Source organism: Jaculus jaculus, chromosome 3 (assembly GCF_020740685.1).
Source record: "Jaculus jaculus isolate mJacJac1 chromosome 3, mJacJac1.mat.Y.cur, whole genome shotgun sequence".
NCBI lineage: Eukaryota > Metazoa > Chordata > Mammalia > Rodentia > Dipodidae > Jaculus > Jaculus jaculus.
In genome coordinates, this window is record NC_059104.1 from 104043004 (window position 1) to 104058003 (window position 15000).

The window sequence follows — 15000 nt, forward strand, 5'->3', positions numbered from 1 at the left end:
TTCAACTTATGTAGGTTAGTTTAATGACCAGAATGAAATGGGATCAATTAGGAAAACTGTACATAGGAAATGCTTTATGGAGTAGCAGATCCCTTCTGGTAACTATTTTAATAAGGTTTAGAGTATGTGATTATTGTACAGTCTTCTAAGTTAAACTTACATAATGGCATGACATCTGGAATTCCAGGCAAGTATATCCAATACACTTCCCTGATACTCTTGGTATACGTACTGTGCTGCTCCATAACAGCGACTTGTAGCTCAACAAGCTGTGCAAACCAGTGAACAGCATGCACAAGTGCACTGTTTTCAGGAATCTCTGTCCATGCATCAGCAATGCTTTGCCTCAGAAGACTTGTCACTGGTAAACTGTGCCTTTAGCATAAGCTAGAAGTCATTGAGGAAGCACAACCTATTAAGAAATAAACGTATTGTTGCCAGACTTCATGGTCCCCTAAATTTGACTTTATATGATTCATTCACTATGAATTGTATAAACATTTTTATCACTTATACTATACCAAAAATAAATGCTAAAAATTAGGTATGAAACAATACAACAAAAATATATTTCTTTTGCTTTCAATAATTCCACATGGAAATATTTAACAAAATAATTTTTAATGTATAGATGAAAAGACTCAAATTATATTTAGAGGACTGGGAATGTAATTCAGTGGCAGACAGAATGCTTTATATGTGTGAGACCCTGGGTTCAATCCCCAGATCCCTCCTCCCCCCCCAAAAAAAAACACATTCAGGATACAAGTTTGATTTTTAAAAACGTACAAATATACAATAGCAGGTATTACAGTCAGTTCACTAGATTAGGCACTACAGAACACAATGTAAAGACACAATTACATGGTGACTGCTTAATATGCTAGAGAACAAACATCTTTTTCAAATATTAAATTTAATCTTTCCACAATGTTAACCCCTAAAACCTATTGTCCTTTATACACAACAATATTATTTTCAGTTTCATACACTTTAACTTTATAAAGAACTCCCCCAGGAAGGAATTTCTGAAGGTTTTCCCAGATATATACAGCTACGTTTTCTGTTGTGCTGTAGAAAATAAAAAAAAGAGTAAAGAAGTTTAATGCAAATAATGAACAAAATTTTATGTTTAATATATACAGAAGACAGAAATTCTACTAATGAACAATGTCAACAAACTAATATTTTAGAAACCACACAGCATTTAGATAAAGTGCTAAACCCTATTATTATTTTTTGACCATTTAATAATTTGTTTTAATAAGTACTTATTCAAAATCTTTGGAAGATGAGAAGAAATGAAAGAATGATATAAGAGTGAAAGAGGGCTGGAGAGATGGCTTAGCGGTTAGGCGCTTGCCTGTGAAGCCAAAGGACCCCGGTTCGAGGCTCAGTTCCCCAGGTCCCACGTTAGCCAGATGCACAAGGGGGTGCACACGTCTGGAGTTCGTTTGCAGAGGCTGGAAGCCCTGGCGCGCCCATTCTCTCTCTCTCCCTCTATCTGTCTTTCTCTCTGTGTCTGTCGCTCTCAAATAAATAAATAAATAATTTTTTAAAAAAAAGAGTGAAAGAATATTAATTTCATTTAACAAAAAATATCTAACATACTCAGGAAAAATGCTAGGCTCTAAGCATTAAAACAAATAAAAGCACAAGGCATGATATTACACGCCTTTAATCCCCACACTCTGAAGGCAGAGGCAGGATGATCACCATGAGTTCAAGGCCACCTTGAGACTACATAGTGAATTCCAGGTCAGCCTGGAATAGAGTAAAACCCTACCTCGGAAAAAAAAAAAAATCTAGAGAGAGAAGAAAACAGCAATAGGAGAAGGTATTTTAAACTCATTTGCCCCTCTTCTCATCTTTCATGTGTATTTTATTTTATTTCTTTATTATTTTTTGTTCTTATCATTCAAGACAAGACAGTAACTTCACCTTACAACATCTGCGAAGTACGGCACATCCAGGTCCAGGTTCTTGTGATCCAGGGGCTCCATGATTGCCTCCTGCAGACAGAATGAAGACAGAACCATTCACTCCACCCATGACTCACCTTTCTGAAAGTCTCTAACCCAAGTCTCTAAGCCTTATCCTCTCAATGCCAGGAAGTATTATATCTGTGTAAGACAAGGCTGTGTTACAAGGTTTAAAGTTGCAAAATAAAATTCAACCCAGCTCCCTGTAATGATTAATTATCTTTGTTACTGAATGCAAAGAGGTATGAGACTAAGAAGTAAAACCTCCCTAAAGCTTTCTGGAAATATAAGCCATTGTGATTCAAAATTCGGTTTAATTCCAGTTTAATACTGCTTGAATTCTGTCCAGAAAGTTACCAGAAACACGTTTCTACAACATAGTGTCACCTATGAAATACATTATTATATCATTAAGACCTAGTCTGAAATTATAGGTAATTCTAAATTCCTGCTATATGAAGATCTTGGGTCTTAAAATAAAAAACAAATGTGAACATTATTACTTCCAAATGCTTACATATATTAACATAATGTTTTTCCTTGTCATTAGCAAGGATTGTAACTGCTTTGTTCTAAATTTTACTTTTAACTCTTATACAAAATATCTAAGCATTTGCAAAACAACCTAATTTTCCATATGCCATAGTTTTAAGAAGGGTACATTAATAGTTCTTTCCTTCAGTAAAACTAGAATTATATAAAAAGACTAAGGTCTAGATCAGCTAACTTTTTTTTTTAATTTTTATTTATTTATTTGAGAGCGACAGACACAGAGAGAAAGACAGATAGAGGGAGAGAGAGAATGGGCGCACCAGGGCTTCCAGCCTCTGCAAACGAACTCCAGACGCGTGCACCCCCTTGTGCATCTGGCTAACGTGGGACCTGGGGAGCCGAGCCTCGAACCGGGGTCCTTAGGCTTCACAGGCAAGCACTTAACCGCTAAGCCATCTCTCCAGCCCTAGATCAGCTAACTTTTAAAAAAATATATTATTTATTATCTCTTTATTTGCAAGCAGAGAGAGAGAATGGACATGCCAGTGCCTCTGGCCGCTGCAAACCAACTCTAGACACATGCGCCACTTTGTGCATCTGGCTTTACATTAGGGTACTGGAAAATCAAAGCCAGGTTGATAGGCTTTGCAGGAAAGTGTGTTAACCACTTAACCATCTCTCCCAACCCCTAAGCTAACTTTTTTTGTGGAGAAAAACAACAATGAGATTCCACCTTACCACAGAAAGGAAAGCAAACATTTAAAAATCAAATGAAAACAAGTGTTGACAAGGCTGTGGAGAAATAGGAACCCTCATTCACCATTCATGGTGGGAATGTAAGCTGTTACCACCACTATGGAAATCAATATGGAGACTCCTAGAAAGGATGAATATAGAGTTACCAACAGACCCAGTTATTCCCTTACTGGTCATTTACCCTAAAAGCTCCACACCTCAGTTCAGAGAGATTTGCTCAACCATGTTTATAGCTGCTCAATACATAATAGCTTCTTAGCTATTATCAACCCAGATGTCCTTCATTGGATGAATAGATAACCAAGATGTGGTATATCCACACAATGGAATTCTACACAGCAGTAAGAAAAAAATGACATAATAAAATTTGTAGAAAAATGGTCGAACATGGAATAGATCAAAACTCAGCAAACAATCACAGAAAGATAACCATCACATGGTTTCACTCATTCGTGGCTCCTAACCTGGATAAGCCCAAGTTGCTGACATACCTGATATAGGCATCTTAAGGCCTGGACAATAGGGAGAGTTAATACCCACAATGAGCTATTGATCAGAGAGACCTACAAGGTCTCTCAAAACAAGACAGACTTCTGTCAGAGCTCTTGATTACCCACCAGACATTAATAGTAAGACCCTACTGCTGAAGACACCATATGGTGCTGGCATGGAACATGGAGAGACCTGGCTGGAATCTGGAAGACAGCCAGTCCCCAGATGGTTAGCTGGCCTAGCACTGGAAGGCACTACATGAGCTATCGGGGGAAAGTGGCCAACATCTAACCAAGCAATTCAAGGTCTTTGCTACTCAGAAGCAAACAATCTGACATGATGCTCACACAAGTGCAGCAGTGGCACACAGCCATGGTGGGTAACCAACTGCTCTTGGATTGGCAAATAGATCCACTCAGGGGAAAGGAACACATATCTGGAATTGGGAAACAAGTCAGAATAACATCAAGATAATAATTTTGCTTTCCAATATCAAACTCCCACTAATCTTGGGCTATAAGAGGATCTACATTGATTAAACTCTCTCTAAACTAATAATGGTTATCCCATTTAACCGGTGCTGTTGAGAATCTGCTTCTCTTTTTCAGACAGGAGCAGAACCTGAGGAGATAAATGACCCAGCACACTTCACCCTGGCTCCAGCTGAAACCACACAGGAATTGTGGAAATAAGCAAGACTGCTGCTTTCTTAATGAATCTGATATCAGCACAAGGGTGAAGGAGATAGACACTGAGGATACTCAACACCTACCAAACCAGAGATCCAGATGCTCCTAAGAGCCCATCACTGAAGTAGACTTAAAATGCCCCCAGCATGGCTCAGAAAATTTTGCAGAAAAGGGAGCAGAAAGAATGTTAGGGCTACAAATTGGGACATTATGCACAGAAACATTGCCTCTCTCCCATAGCAAACTGCTGCCCCCACAATGCATGACCCACAATCCCCACTGGGATGACCTGCATCCCCAACGAGAAGGGTCCCTTTGGAAAAGGGGCAGGGATGAGGACAAGGATAATATCAACATGTGTTGTTTACATACTAAGTATGTCTAGAACTAATAAATTTTTTTAAGCGGGGGGGGGGGGTACTGTCAGGCATGGTGGTGCACACCTTTAATCCCAGCACTTGGGAGGCAGAGGTAGGAGGATCACTGTGAGTTCGAGGCCGACCTGAGACTACATAGTGAATTCCAGGTCAGCCTGGACTAGAGTGAAACCCTACCTCAAAAAAAACAAAAAAAGGTGGGGGGAGGGATATTTTGGCTTACAGACTAAAAGAGGAAGTTCCATGATGGCAGGAGCAAACAATGGCAGGCACAGAGGGTGGCCAACATCAGGTACACAACAGCAATAGGAGAGCGTGTTGTTGTTGTTGTTGTTTTTGATGTTGGGTCTCACTCTAGCCCAGGCCAACCTGGAATTCACTATGTAGTCTCAGGGTAGTTTTTGCTTACAATGCAATCTCCAGACACAAAATGACCTTGATACTAATGACCTGGCAGTGCCTGAAACTACCTGCACAAGACTTCATAATAGAAGGAAAAGATGATGACATCAAAATAAAAGAGAAACTAATGGAAAAACGGAAGGGATTTGATGGAGGGCGGATTTGACAGGTGGGGAATTAAAGTAGAGGAAAGGAGGGGAATGCTTTTATTGTCTATACTTATAGAAGCTGTCACTAATAAAAAGCTTAAAAAAGCCAGGCATGGTAGTGCACACTATCCCAGCATTCGGGATGCAGAGGTAGAAGGATCACTGTGAGTTCGAGGCCACACTGAGACTACATAGTGAATCCAGGTCAGCCTCAGCTAGAGTGAGACCCTACCTCAAAAAAAAAAAAAAAAAAAGTTTTAAGAAAAATACACAAGGAAGTCTTGGGTTGGGGAAATAGCTTCGTGGTGAAGGCACTTACCTGCAAAGCCAAAGGACTCAGGTTAGATTCCCCAGGACCCATGTAAGCCAGATGCACAAGGTAGCACATGTGTTTGGAGTTCATTTACAGCTGCCGAAGGCCCTGGTACTCACTTGTTCTCTCTCCCTAGCCCCATTCTGTGCATTTCCTTTCCCTCTCTCAAATAAATAAATAAAATCCATTTTAAAAGGGTAGTCTTAACAGCCTATACTTAAAGATATAAGGAAATTCAGAGGATGAAAAGAAAGCTTCAAGGAGAAAGCTGTGTTTTGAAAACAGAGTAAAGTTTGTTAAATGGAGAAAATGAGGCCATTCCAATAGAGAATAAGAGAAAAGTATGCTACATTTCTCCCTGTCACTATAATACAAATTTGACGATGTTCTACTAAGATTTTAGAAGACCATGAGAAGAGTTCCTCTAATTATTCTTCCACTCCCACACTTAACTCCATTCATAAGATCATGGCACCTCAATAGATAACTGACTGGAGAGGTTAAAAATAAAAAAGGAACACTCCAACCCCTGGTGTGCCCATCCACCCTCTCTCCTTCTTTTCCTTCTTCTCCTTCTTCTTCCTCCCCCCCCCCATATCCCTCTCTCTCTGCTTGCAAATAAATAATAAAAATTTTTCAAAGGGGGATCCACTAGAAATTACAATGAGCACCCAACATGACATTACCTCCATGTATTTTTTGAGGTCAGTCAAGTTCATAACCATTCCTGTAACAGGATCAATCTAAAGAAGAAATAAGAGTAGATACTCATTTACAAGGTTTTCTATATGCAAATAGTAGGATGCACTGTATGCGCTTGTGGCTCATTATGCCAGGACTTAGGAGACAGAGGCAGAAGGATTTGAAGTTCAAGGTCATCTTTGGCTACACAGCAAATTCAAGCCTAGCCTGGCTTACATACACACTGTTTCAAAAAAGAAAAATAAACTTTGACAAATTATTAAAAGCAGTACAGGGCTGGAGAAGGTGGCTTAGGGGTTAAGGCATTTACCTGCAAAGCCAAAGGACTCTGGTTCAATTCCCCAGGATCCACACAGATGCACAAGGTGGCGCATGCATCTATAGTTTGTTTGCAGTGGCTGGAGGCCCTGGCACACCCATTCTCTCTCTCTCTGTTTCTCTCTGTTTCTCTCTCTCTCTCTCTCTCTCAAATAAATAAATAAATAAATAAATAAATTTTTTAAAAAGCCAGGTGTGGTGGCACATGCCTTTAATCCCAGCACTCGGGAGGCAGAGGTAGGAGGATCACCGAGAGTTCAAAGCCACCCTGAGACTACACAGTGAATTCCAGGTCAGCCTGAGCTAGTGTGAGGGGAAAAAAAACAGTACCATGTGTTTCCAACACCCCTTATATGGCTTTACTCCCGTCTACTAGTAACATGTTAGAAGCAACATTTTAGTATGCAGAAGGTCTGGGATGGCAGCAGCTCACCACACAGAAAGAACAATGAAGCCAAAGCATAGGTTTTCACCACATATTCCACCATATTGGCTGAAAGATAGGCCAGCAGTGTGAACAAATCACACAGACATCTCAGCACATACCTCTCCATGTACTGTCACCACAACTATAGGAAAGAAAACAAAAATACCAAACAATAGCATGACTTTCAACAGAGTAAACATATAAACACAAGTTAGTAACATACATTATTAGGACTCTGGCTATACTTACATTTTTTTCTACAAATATCTATCCTTTTAGTTAAGAACGTTTTATCAACGAAAGCCAAGTCTCAACCGAAACAAAGAAGCTTGGTAGGAGCTTTGGCTAAGCAGAAGAAATTAGGCAAAACCAAAAAAGTGGATAAATTCTGCTTATAATGTTGATGCACCAGGAAGGGGGGGAGGTGCTGCTCTATCTCTACCTGTAAAAACATAGAGTGTATGCAGGTGCCCAGCCACATGCTGAATGGCCTAGTTTATAATGCTTTGTAAAAATAATAACTGCTTATATGAAGCTTCTGAAAAATCTTAGTACCATGACAAATTAATACCTCGTGCAAATTTTGTAAATATTTTGAATGATTTATTTATTTGAGAAAGTGTGTATGTGTGTGGGCATACCAGGGCCTCCTGACACTACAAACTCCAGCCATATGCACCACATTGAGCACCTGCCTTTATGTGAGTACTAGGGAACTGTACCCAGGCCAGCAGGCTTTGTAAGCAAGCACTTTTAACCATTGAGCTATCTCTTCAACCCCAAATTTGTATTTTTTTCAACTTCACACAAACACCACCTGATACGGTATAAGTGAATACACTGAGATTGAGGTATCAAAGACAAAGTAAGAGGTGGTGACTAAGTTAGAAGTCCAGATCTGACACTTTTTGTAATACCATATCACCATATGCTATCATCTTGTATGGCCTTCAGCCTGTCCTTACAGCTTCTTGCTCATTACAACTCTACTTGCTGGAAAATCTCGCATCCTTATGTAGCTCTTTTTGAGGCATCAGCTATTTCTCAAAGAATTATGTCTGTTATCCTCAGACAAATTGAGCACTGCTTGCAATTTTATATCCAAACTATTAGTTCTACCATACAAGACATTCCTAAGCAATTTTCCCTTTGTGTTGGCCATTATTTTCTCGAAAAAAAGCTCTTTTTTCTTTTGTCATGATGTTTGTCAATTTTAATTTTTAACTGATATACAAATTATTTAAAGTATGCGATTAGTGGAGTACTGTACAATACTTCAGTCCTCCATATGCAGTATAATATTTAAATCAGGCTAAGCATTTTTATCTCTTCAAACACTGATTAGTAACCAGTTTTAACTTTAGCTTTAGCCAGAACCTAATTGGAAGGATGCACACTATCAAAAAAAAAATTTATTGTGCTTCTTAAGGCCAAGGGAAAACTCTTTTAAATAATTTTTGTTTTCTACTATCTATTACAGAGTAGACAACTGGGAGGTAAACCTTAAGACTCATCCAACCAAGACAAGAGAACTTGTTATTTTGAATATCCATTTACATTCTCACTGAAGGGCTACATGCATTCATACTGTCTATAAGAATTCTGACCCATTACACATCTACTTGCCGAATACTGCCTCACTCTTATTGCAAGGTTAAGGCTTACCCAGTTTTTTCCTCTCACCTTTATAATTGTGCCCATGCCCATTTGGATTGTTGCACTTCCCGAACAGTTTCACATTCTCTTCACTACTCAGAGATGGGCTGACAAAAGAAAATGAAGGGCTGGAGGGATGGCTTAGTGATTAAGGCATTTGCCTGCAAAGCCAAAGGACCCAGGTTTGATTCCCCAGGACCCATGTTAGCCAGATTCATAAGGTGACACATGCGTCTGGAGTTCCCTTTACGGTGGCTGGAGACCCTGATGCACCTATTTTTTTTTTCTCTCTCTCTCCCTCTTTCTCTCTGTCAGATAAATGAATAAATAAATAAAAGATATTTTTTTCTTTTTTTTTTAAATTATATTTATTTATTTGAGAGCGACAGACACAAAGAGAAAGACAGAGGGAGAGAGAGAGAGAGAATGGGCACGCCAGGGCTTCCAGCCTCTGCAAACGAACTCCAGACGCGTGCGCCCCCTTGTGCATCTGGCCAACGTGGGACCTGGGGAACCGAGCCTCGAACCGGGGTCCTTAGGCTTCACAGGCAAGCGCTTAACCGCTAAGCCATCTCTCCAGCCCAAAAGATATTATTTTTTAAAAGAAAAGGAAGAGGAGCTTGTAATGTAGCTTAGTTGGTAGAGTGCTTGTCTAGTATTTACAAGGTCCTGGGTTTGATCCCCAGTACCACATAAAACTGGGGGTGGCACATGCCAGCATGAGCTACATGAGACCTATCACAAAAGAAAAGAAACAAGTATGACATGCATACTTCTTCTCTGTTCCCTACATTTATTCATTTCTCTTCTTTGAAAGTTTCATAACTCAGCTGCTCAACTGGAGAAATCATTATGTACTTATACATCAAAAACCAATGTACTGGGCTGGAGGAATGGTTTAGTGGTTAAGGTATTTGTCTGCAAAGCCAAAGGACCCAGGTTCGATTCCCTAGAAACCATATTAGCCAGATGCATAAGGAGTACACACATCTGGAGTTTGTCTGCAGTGGCTGGAGGCCCTGGCATGCCCATTCTCTCTCTCTCTCTTGCTTGCTCTCCCTCTTTCTCTGTCAAATAAATAAATAAATAATATTTTAAAATTTTTAGAAAGAACCAGTATATGGGCTGGAGAAACAGCTTAGTAGTTAAGGTGCTTGCTGCAAAGCCTATGGACCCAGGTTCAATTCCCCAGTACCCATGTAAGCCAGATACACAATGTGGTGCATGTGTCTGGAGTTTGTTTGCAGTGGCTAGAGGCCTAATTAGACTAATTAGACTACTGTAACATATAAATTAGCACAAATGGAGCTGAAGAGATGACTCAGCAGTTAAGGTCCTTGCTTGCAAAGCCTAATGACCTGGGTACCCACACAAATAAAGACAGATGCACAAGGTGGTGCATGCTCCTGGAGCTTGTTTGCAGTGGCTGAAGGTCCTGGCCCATCCGTTCTCTCTCTCTCTTTTTCTGTCTCTCTCTTTCTCGCTTTACTTGCAAATATATATGTATATTTTAAATAAATTAGCATAAATGAACATTAAATTCAACCTGCTTATTCCACAAGATTCCAATAGATCTGCTCATCATCCTTCCACTTTTTCTTAAAGTATTTTATTTCTTTATTTATTTGAGAGAAAGAGAGAAAGGAGGAGGGAGGGACAGGGAGAGAAAAGGAAGTTCCAGGGTCTCTAGCCACTGGAAACCAAGTCCAGATGGATGCACCACACTGTACATCTGGCATATGTGGATTCTAGGGAATGGAACCTGGGTCCTTAGGCTACACAGGCAAGCGCCTTAACCACTAAGACATCTCTCCAGACCCCTCTTCCATTTTCCAAGTCAACAAGCACTAAATAGGGACTATGGAAGAGGTCAAAGCAAAATAAAGCAAAAGCAAATAATGGTAAACACAAGAAAGTATTTGTCCTCATCAGCTTAAAATCTCATTCCTCTTGTAAGGTAATTATATGACCTCAGAATCTCTTCTTCAACAATCCTTGCTCTCCTGTTTGATGAAAACTTCATCAAGCTGAGCTTGCTTCATCTAGGTTGAACAGCGGATTGAGCTTGCCCTGTGATCAGTGTATACAGTAGTTCATGCTCCCAACACTGGGGTGTTCAAGATGCACCCGGGACTGTATCAATAGCAGGCTTCTTTTTTTTTTTTTAATTTTTTAAATTTAATTTTAGAGAGAGGGAGACAGAAGGAGAGAGAACTGACAAGCCAGGGCCTCAGCCACTGCAATCGAACTCCAGACGCTTGCACTACCTAGTGGGCATGTGTGACCTTGCCCTTGCCTCACCTTTGCGCGTCTGGCATACATGGGATCTTGAGAGTCGAACATGAGTCCTTGGGCTTCCAGACAAGCGCCTTAACCGCTAACCCATCTCTCCTGCCCATAGCAAGCTTAATTCTGTGAAGCTGCACAGCTGCCCTCTCCCGGTATAGCCTAAGAGCCTCCAGGGAGTGCAGCTCCTAGGCCACGCCGCTCCAGAGCCTCCTCCAGGGCTGGGCCGACCCACGGGTCACCGAAGGCCAGGCCCCTGCAGCCAGACACAGGCCTCGGCGCGCGCGGCCCTTCCCCGCCCGCCCCGCCCCGTGACGTGCGCCGCGGGGCCGCGACTCGCCGCATCCCTACCAGTGCAGCCGGTGGCTCGCGCTGAAGGACACGAGGCGCGACACCAGTGCCCAGCGGCGCCCGCGGCCCGGGCCCCCCGCGCTCATCGTCTTCGGGCCAGGACCAGCAGCCCGCGCTCCCGCCTGCGTGCAGCGGCCCGAGGCCGGCGCCGCCCTCTGCAGCTGCGCAGAGCGGGCCTGGCCCGGAAGCGCCCGCAGCGGGTCCCGGGCTGCCCGGCCCCAGCTCCCGGGCCTCTGTGCTGTCAGGCACGCCTTGCAGCCGTCGGCGGGTGGGGCCGCACCAGGGAGTAGCGCCCTTATAGACACTTTTTGTGGCTTCGCACCCACTTTTTAGAAAGCTCTGGATTAGAATAGGAAGCCCCAGGGTCTGGATGCTCTTACAAGATAAATTCTAGGCAAGAGTCGGAAGTGGGAAATTCTGGGAAGAGTAAGCAAAAGAGATGTGGGAAAATGTGGAATGGTTAATGCATATTGACAAATTCTTAGTTATGATGAAGATTGGGGTGAGAGCTTTATACTGGAAAGATTGGCTGGAGAACAAAGTATTGAAGAGATGTGAAAGCTATCTTAAATATAAAGAGGCTCCACGTTTTATTTTGTTTTATTTATTTACTTATTTGATCTTCAGCCTAGTTACTCTCCAAGAGGAGGGAATTTACAACTGCTTGAATAACATTTGCAGGAACAACTTAGCTTTGTTTACTCTTAGGCAAGGTCACGAAGTGTGAACGAACATTCCCAAGATGCCTGTGACTTACTCTCTGGAACACTGCTCACAGTGTGGAGTGTGAGAACCTAAGTTCAAACTTGCCATGTTCCATTCTTTTCTGCTTCTTGCCTCCCTGTGGTAAACTGACCCAGGAACTTGCCCTGAGGCCTTCTTCCTTTCCCTTGACTTGTTCACAACATATTTGTTCTCTGAGTCTCTGGACACTGGCAAGCGATAAGAGTTGTGCTTTAAGAAACTGGGGAGATGATTCTGTGGTTAAAGGCACTTGCTGTGCAAGCCTGACAACCAGAGTTTGGATCCCCAGAACTCAGGTAAAGCCTGATACAACGAAGTAGCACACACATCTGTAATCCCAATGTGCCTAAAGCCTAGCCTGGCATTTACAGCTGCAAATAATAGAAGATGCTGCCTCAAACAAGGTGAGAAGCAACACCTAAAGTTGTTCTCTGACCTCCACATGTGCTGTGTCAGGCATGCATGTGCACATGCAGGCACACACATACACAGAGAGGGAAGGGTGAGAGGAAGAGAGAGAGGCTTTGGTCATATACTCAATTACAACATAACACTGCACTGGATTACAAGGCACTGTCCCTGGATTATAAAATGCAACCTGATCCTTCTTCTGTCTTCTTCAAGAACCTTACTGGTGATAAGACATGATTCAAGCATTCTTGGTTCAATAATCTTATTATTACACTGCTAATCTTTATACATCTGAATTTCACTGCTTGTGTATTAAGATGGAATGAAGGTTTATACATACAGGAATGATGCCATCAGATTTGTGTGTTTACCAGATTTGGAAGTTTCAATCAGAGTCCCCCATAAACTCATGTGTTCTGAATGTGTCCTGAACCCCAGATGGTGGCAGTTTGGGAAGTGGACCCTTGTTGGAGGAGGTATGTTGTTAATGGCAGGTTTAGGAATGTGGTAGCCAGCTCCCCATTGTCAGAGTTTGCTCACTGTCCTGCTGCTATTTTCCACCTGTTCTGGCAGAATGATGTCCAGCCTCTGCTCATGCCATGCTTTCCCCTGCCATCATGGAGCTTCCCCTTGAGACTACAAGCCAAAATAAATACTTTCATCCTACCAGCTGCTTTGGGTCAGGTGTTTTGTCCCAAAAGGTAACTACCACATAAAATTAGGACCAGAGGAGTGAGATCATTACTGCTAGAAAACTTACTGTGTGGCTTTTGCCTTTTGGGGATTGATTTACAGAAAGAATGTGGTAGGGTTTGAAACCTTGGCCTAAGAGACACCTTGATGTGCTATAAGCAGAGATTGATGGATCATTCTGGTCAGAGGTGAAAGACCTAAATGCAGTAAGAGCTGTGGAGCGTCAGGTTTGTCTTATGGGGAGAAGGAAGAGCTCTATCTGGACTGGGCTAGAAGCAGTTTATGTGAGATGCTAGCTGTGCTCTTCCTATGTACAGAGAACTTGAGCAGGGTTGAGTTTAGAATACATGGACTGGTGTGAGCAGATGCATATGGCACAGGAAGAAATGAGAGTTGGGCTGCAGTCTACAGCCTGTTTTAGCTGCAATTGTTTGAGAAATTGCTGCCACTTAGATGGGCCAGCTGTTCTGCACAGGGGAAGAATGCTGATTCTTTTGAAAGTAAACAACCTGAATGCTGAAGGAGTGTTCTACTCTTCAAAGTCAGCTTTATTCCCACTCTGGGTTAGCAATTTGGTAGCCTAACTGGTACTATGGGAGTATAACAAATACAGGAAAAGAGTGCTCATTGAATTTGTAATGCAACATTTTGGAAATGGCCACTGGGTGATAGGAGGCAGGGTTGTTGGTGTCCCTACATGGAGATTTTAATGGAGCCATGAGGATGAACCCTGAGTTGAAATGGAGACCCTAAGATTTTACACATGGCAAGACTGTGGGACAGTTGCCAAGGATAGCTCCTGGCTTGGGGAAAAGTTTTCCTTGGGCTGTAAGACAATGGGTTGGTCAGAATCAGAATTCCCCATAAATTCATGTGTTCTGAATGTTTAAACCCAAGGTGGTAGTAATTTGGGAGGTGGAGCCTTACTGGAGAAGGTGTGTTATTGAAGGGTGGTCTTAGGGTGTTATAGCCAGCTCTCTCTTGCCAGAGTTTGGCTCAGTCTCCTGCTAATGTTTTCTACCTGCTGTGGTAGAAGTGATGTCCATCCTCTGCTCATGCCATGTGTGGTGGTTTGATTCAGGTGTCCCCCATAAACTTAGGTGTTCTGAATGCTAGGTTCCCAGCTGATGGAGATTTGGAAATTAAAGCCTCCTGGAGGTGGTGTATTGTTGGGGGCAGGCTTATGGGTGCTATATCCAGTTTCCCTGTGCCAGTGTTTGGCACACTCTACTGTTCTTATTGTCCACCTGATGTTGTCCATGGCCGATGTCCACTCTGTGCCCATGCCATCATTTTTCCCTACAATCATAGAGCTTCCCCTTGAGTCTGTAAGCAAAAATAAACCTTGTTATTTTTTCCCAAAAGCTGCTCTTAGTTGGGTGATCTCTGCCAACAATGTGAACATGACTGCAACAGTAATGTTAGTACTGAGAGTGGTATCATTTGCTGCTAGACACCTGACTGTGTGGCTTTGGCCTTTTGTAGTTGATTTTCAAGAGGAATGTGGAAGAATTTGAAACCTTGGCCTAAGAGACATCTTACACAGCTGTAAGTACAGCCCCATGGGCTATTCTGGCCAGAGGTGAAAGACCTGAATGCAGTAAAAACTATGGACTGTGAGGTTTGACTTGTGAGGGTGAGAAAGAGCTTTGCCTGGAGTGGGCTAGAAGCAGTTTGTGTGAGAGGCTTGCTGTTATGCCCATGTCCTGAGATTTATGCAGGGTTGCTTTGCATAGCAATGGACTGGTGTGAGCAGAGGA

The 15000-nt window shown here is 42.2% G+C and overlaps 1 protein-coding gene across 5 annotated transcripts; it reads right to left on the bottom strand.

Annotated features, from left to right (window-relative positions):
* On the bottom strand, positions 1-11515 carry Pts (6-pyruvoyltetrahydropterin synthase). 5 transcript variants are annotated; one of them, XM_045144842.1, is made up of 6 exons: positions 11393-11515; positions 8783-8862; positions 7219-7241; positions 6339-6395; positions 1942-2012; positions 1-1071 (listed from the first exon to the last, which is right to left on the bottom strand). In XM_045144842.1, exons 1-6 carry the CDS (start codon positions 11476-11478, stop codon positions 948-950), a joined length of 441 nt encoding a protein of 146 aa, XP_045000777.1. In that variant the 5' UTR covers positions 11479-11515; the 3' UTR covers positions 1-947. The 5 variants fall into 5 exon arrangements, with proteins under 5 accessions (XP_045000777.1, XP_045000776.1, XP_045000779.1 ...); XM_045144841.1 differs by lacking the exon at positions 11393-11515 and adding an exon at positions 11057-11228; XM_045144844.1 differs by lacking the exon at positions 7219-7241 and having other exon boundaries at positions 11393-11428.
* Positions 11516-15000: the final 3485 nt, after the last annotated feature.

Bases quoted from the DNA above. Each gene is read 5' to 3' on its own strand.
- Pts (XM_045144841.1), bottom strand. From the start codon at position 11,154: ATGGGCAGGAGAGATGGGTTAGCGGTTAAGGCGCTTGTCTGGAAGCCC. The intron at 6,396-7,218 runs GTATGTGCTGAG...TTTCTTCTTTAG, and splicing joins TGGTGACAGTACATGGAGAG to ATTGATCCTGTTACAGGAAT. The intron at 2,013-6,338 runs GTAATGTCATGT...TTCTGTCTGCAG, and splicing joins ACCTCAAAAAATACATGGAG to GAGGCAATCATGGAGCCCCT.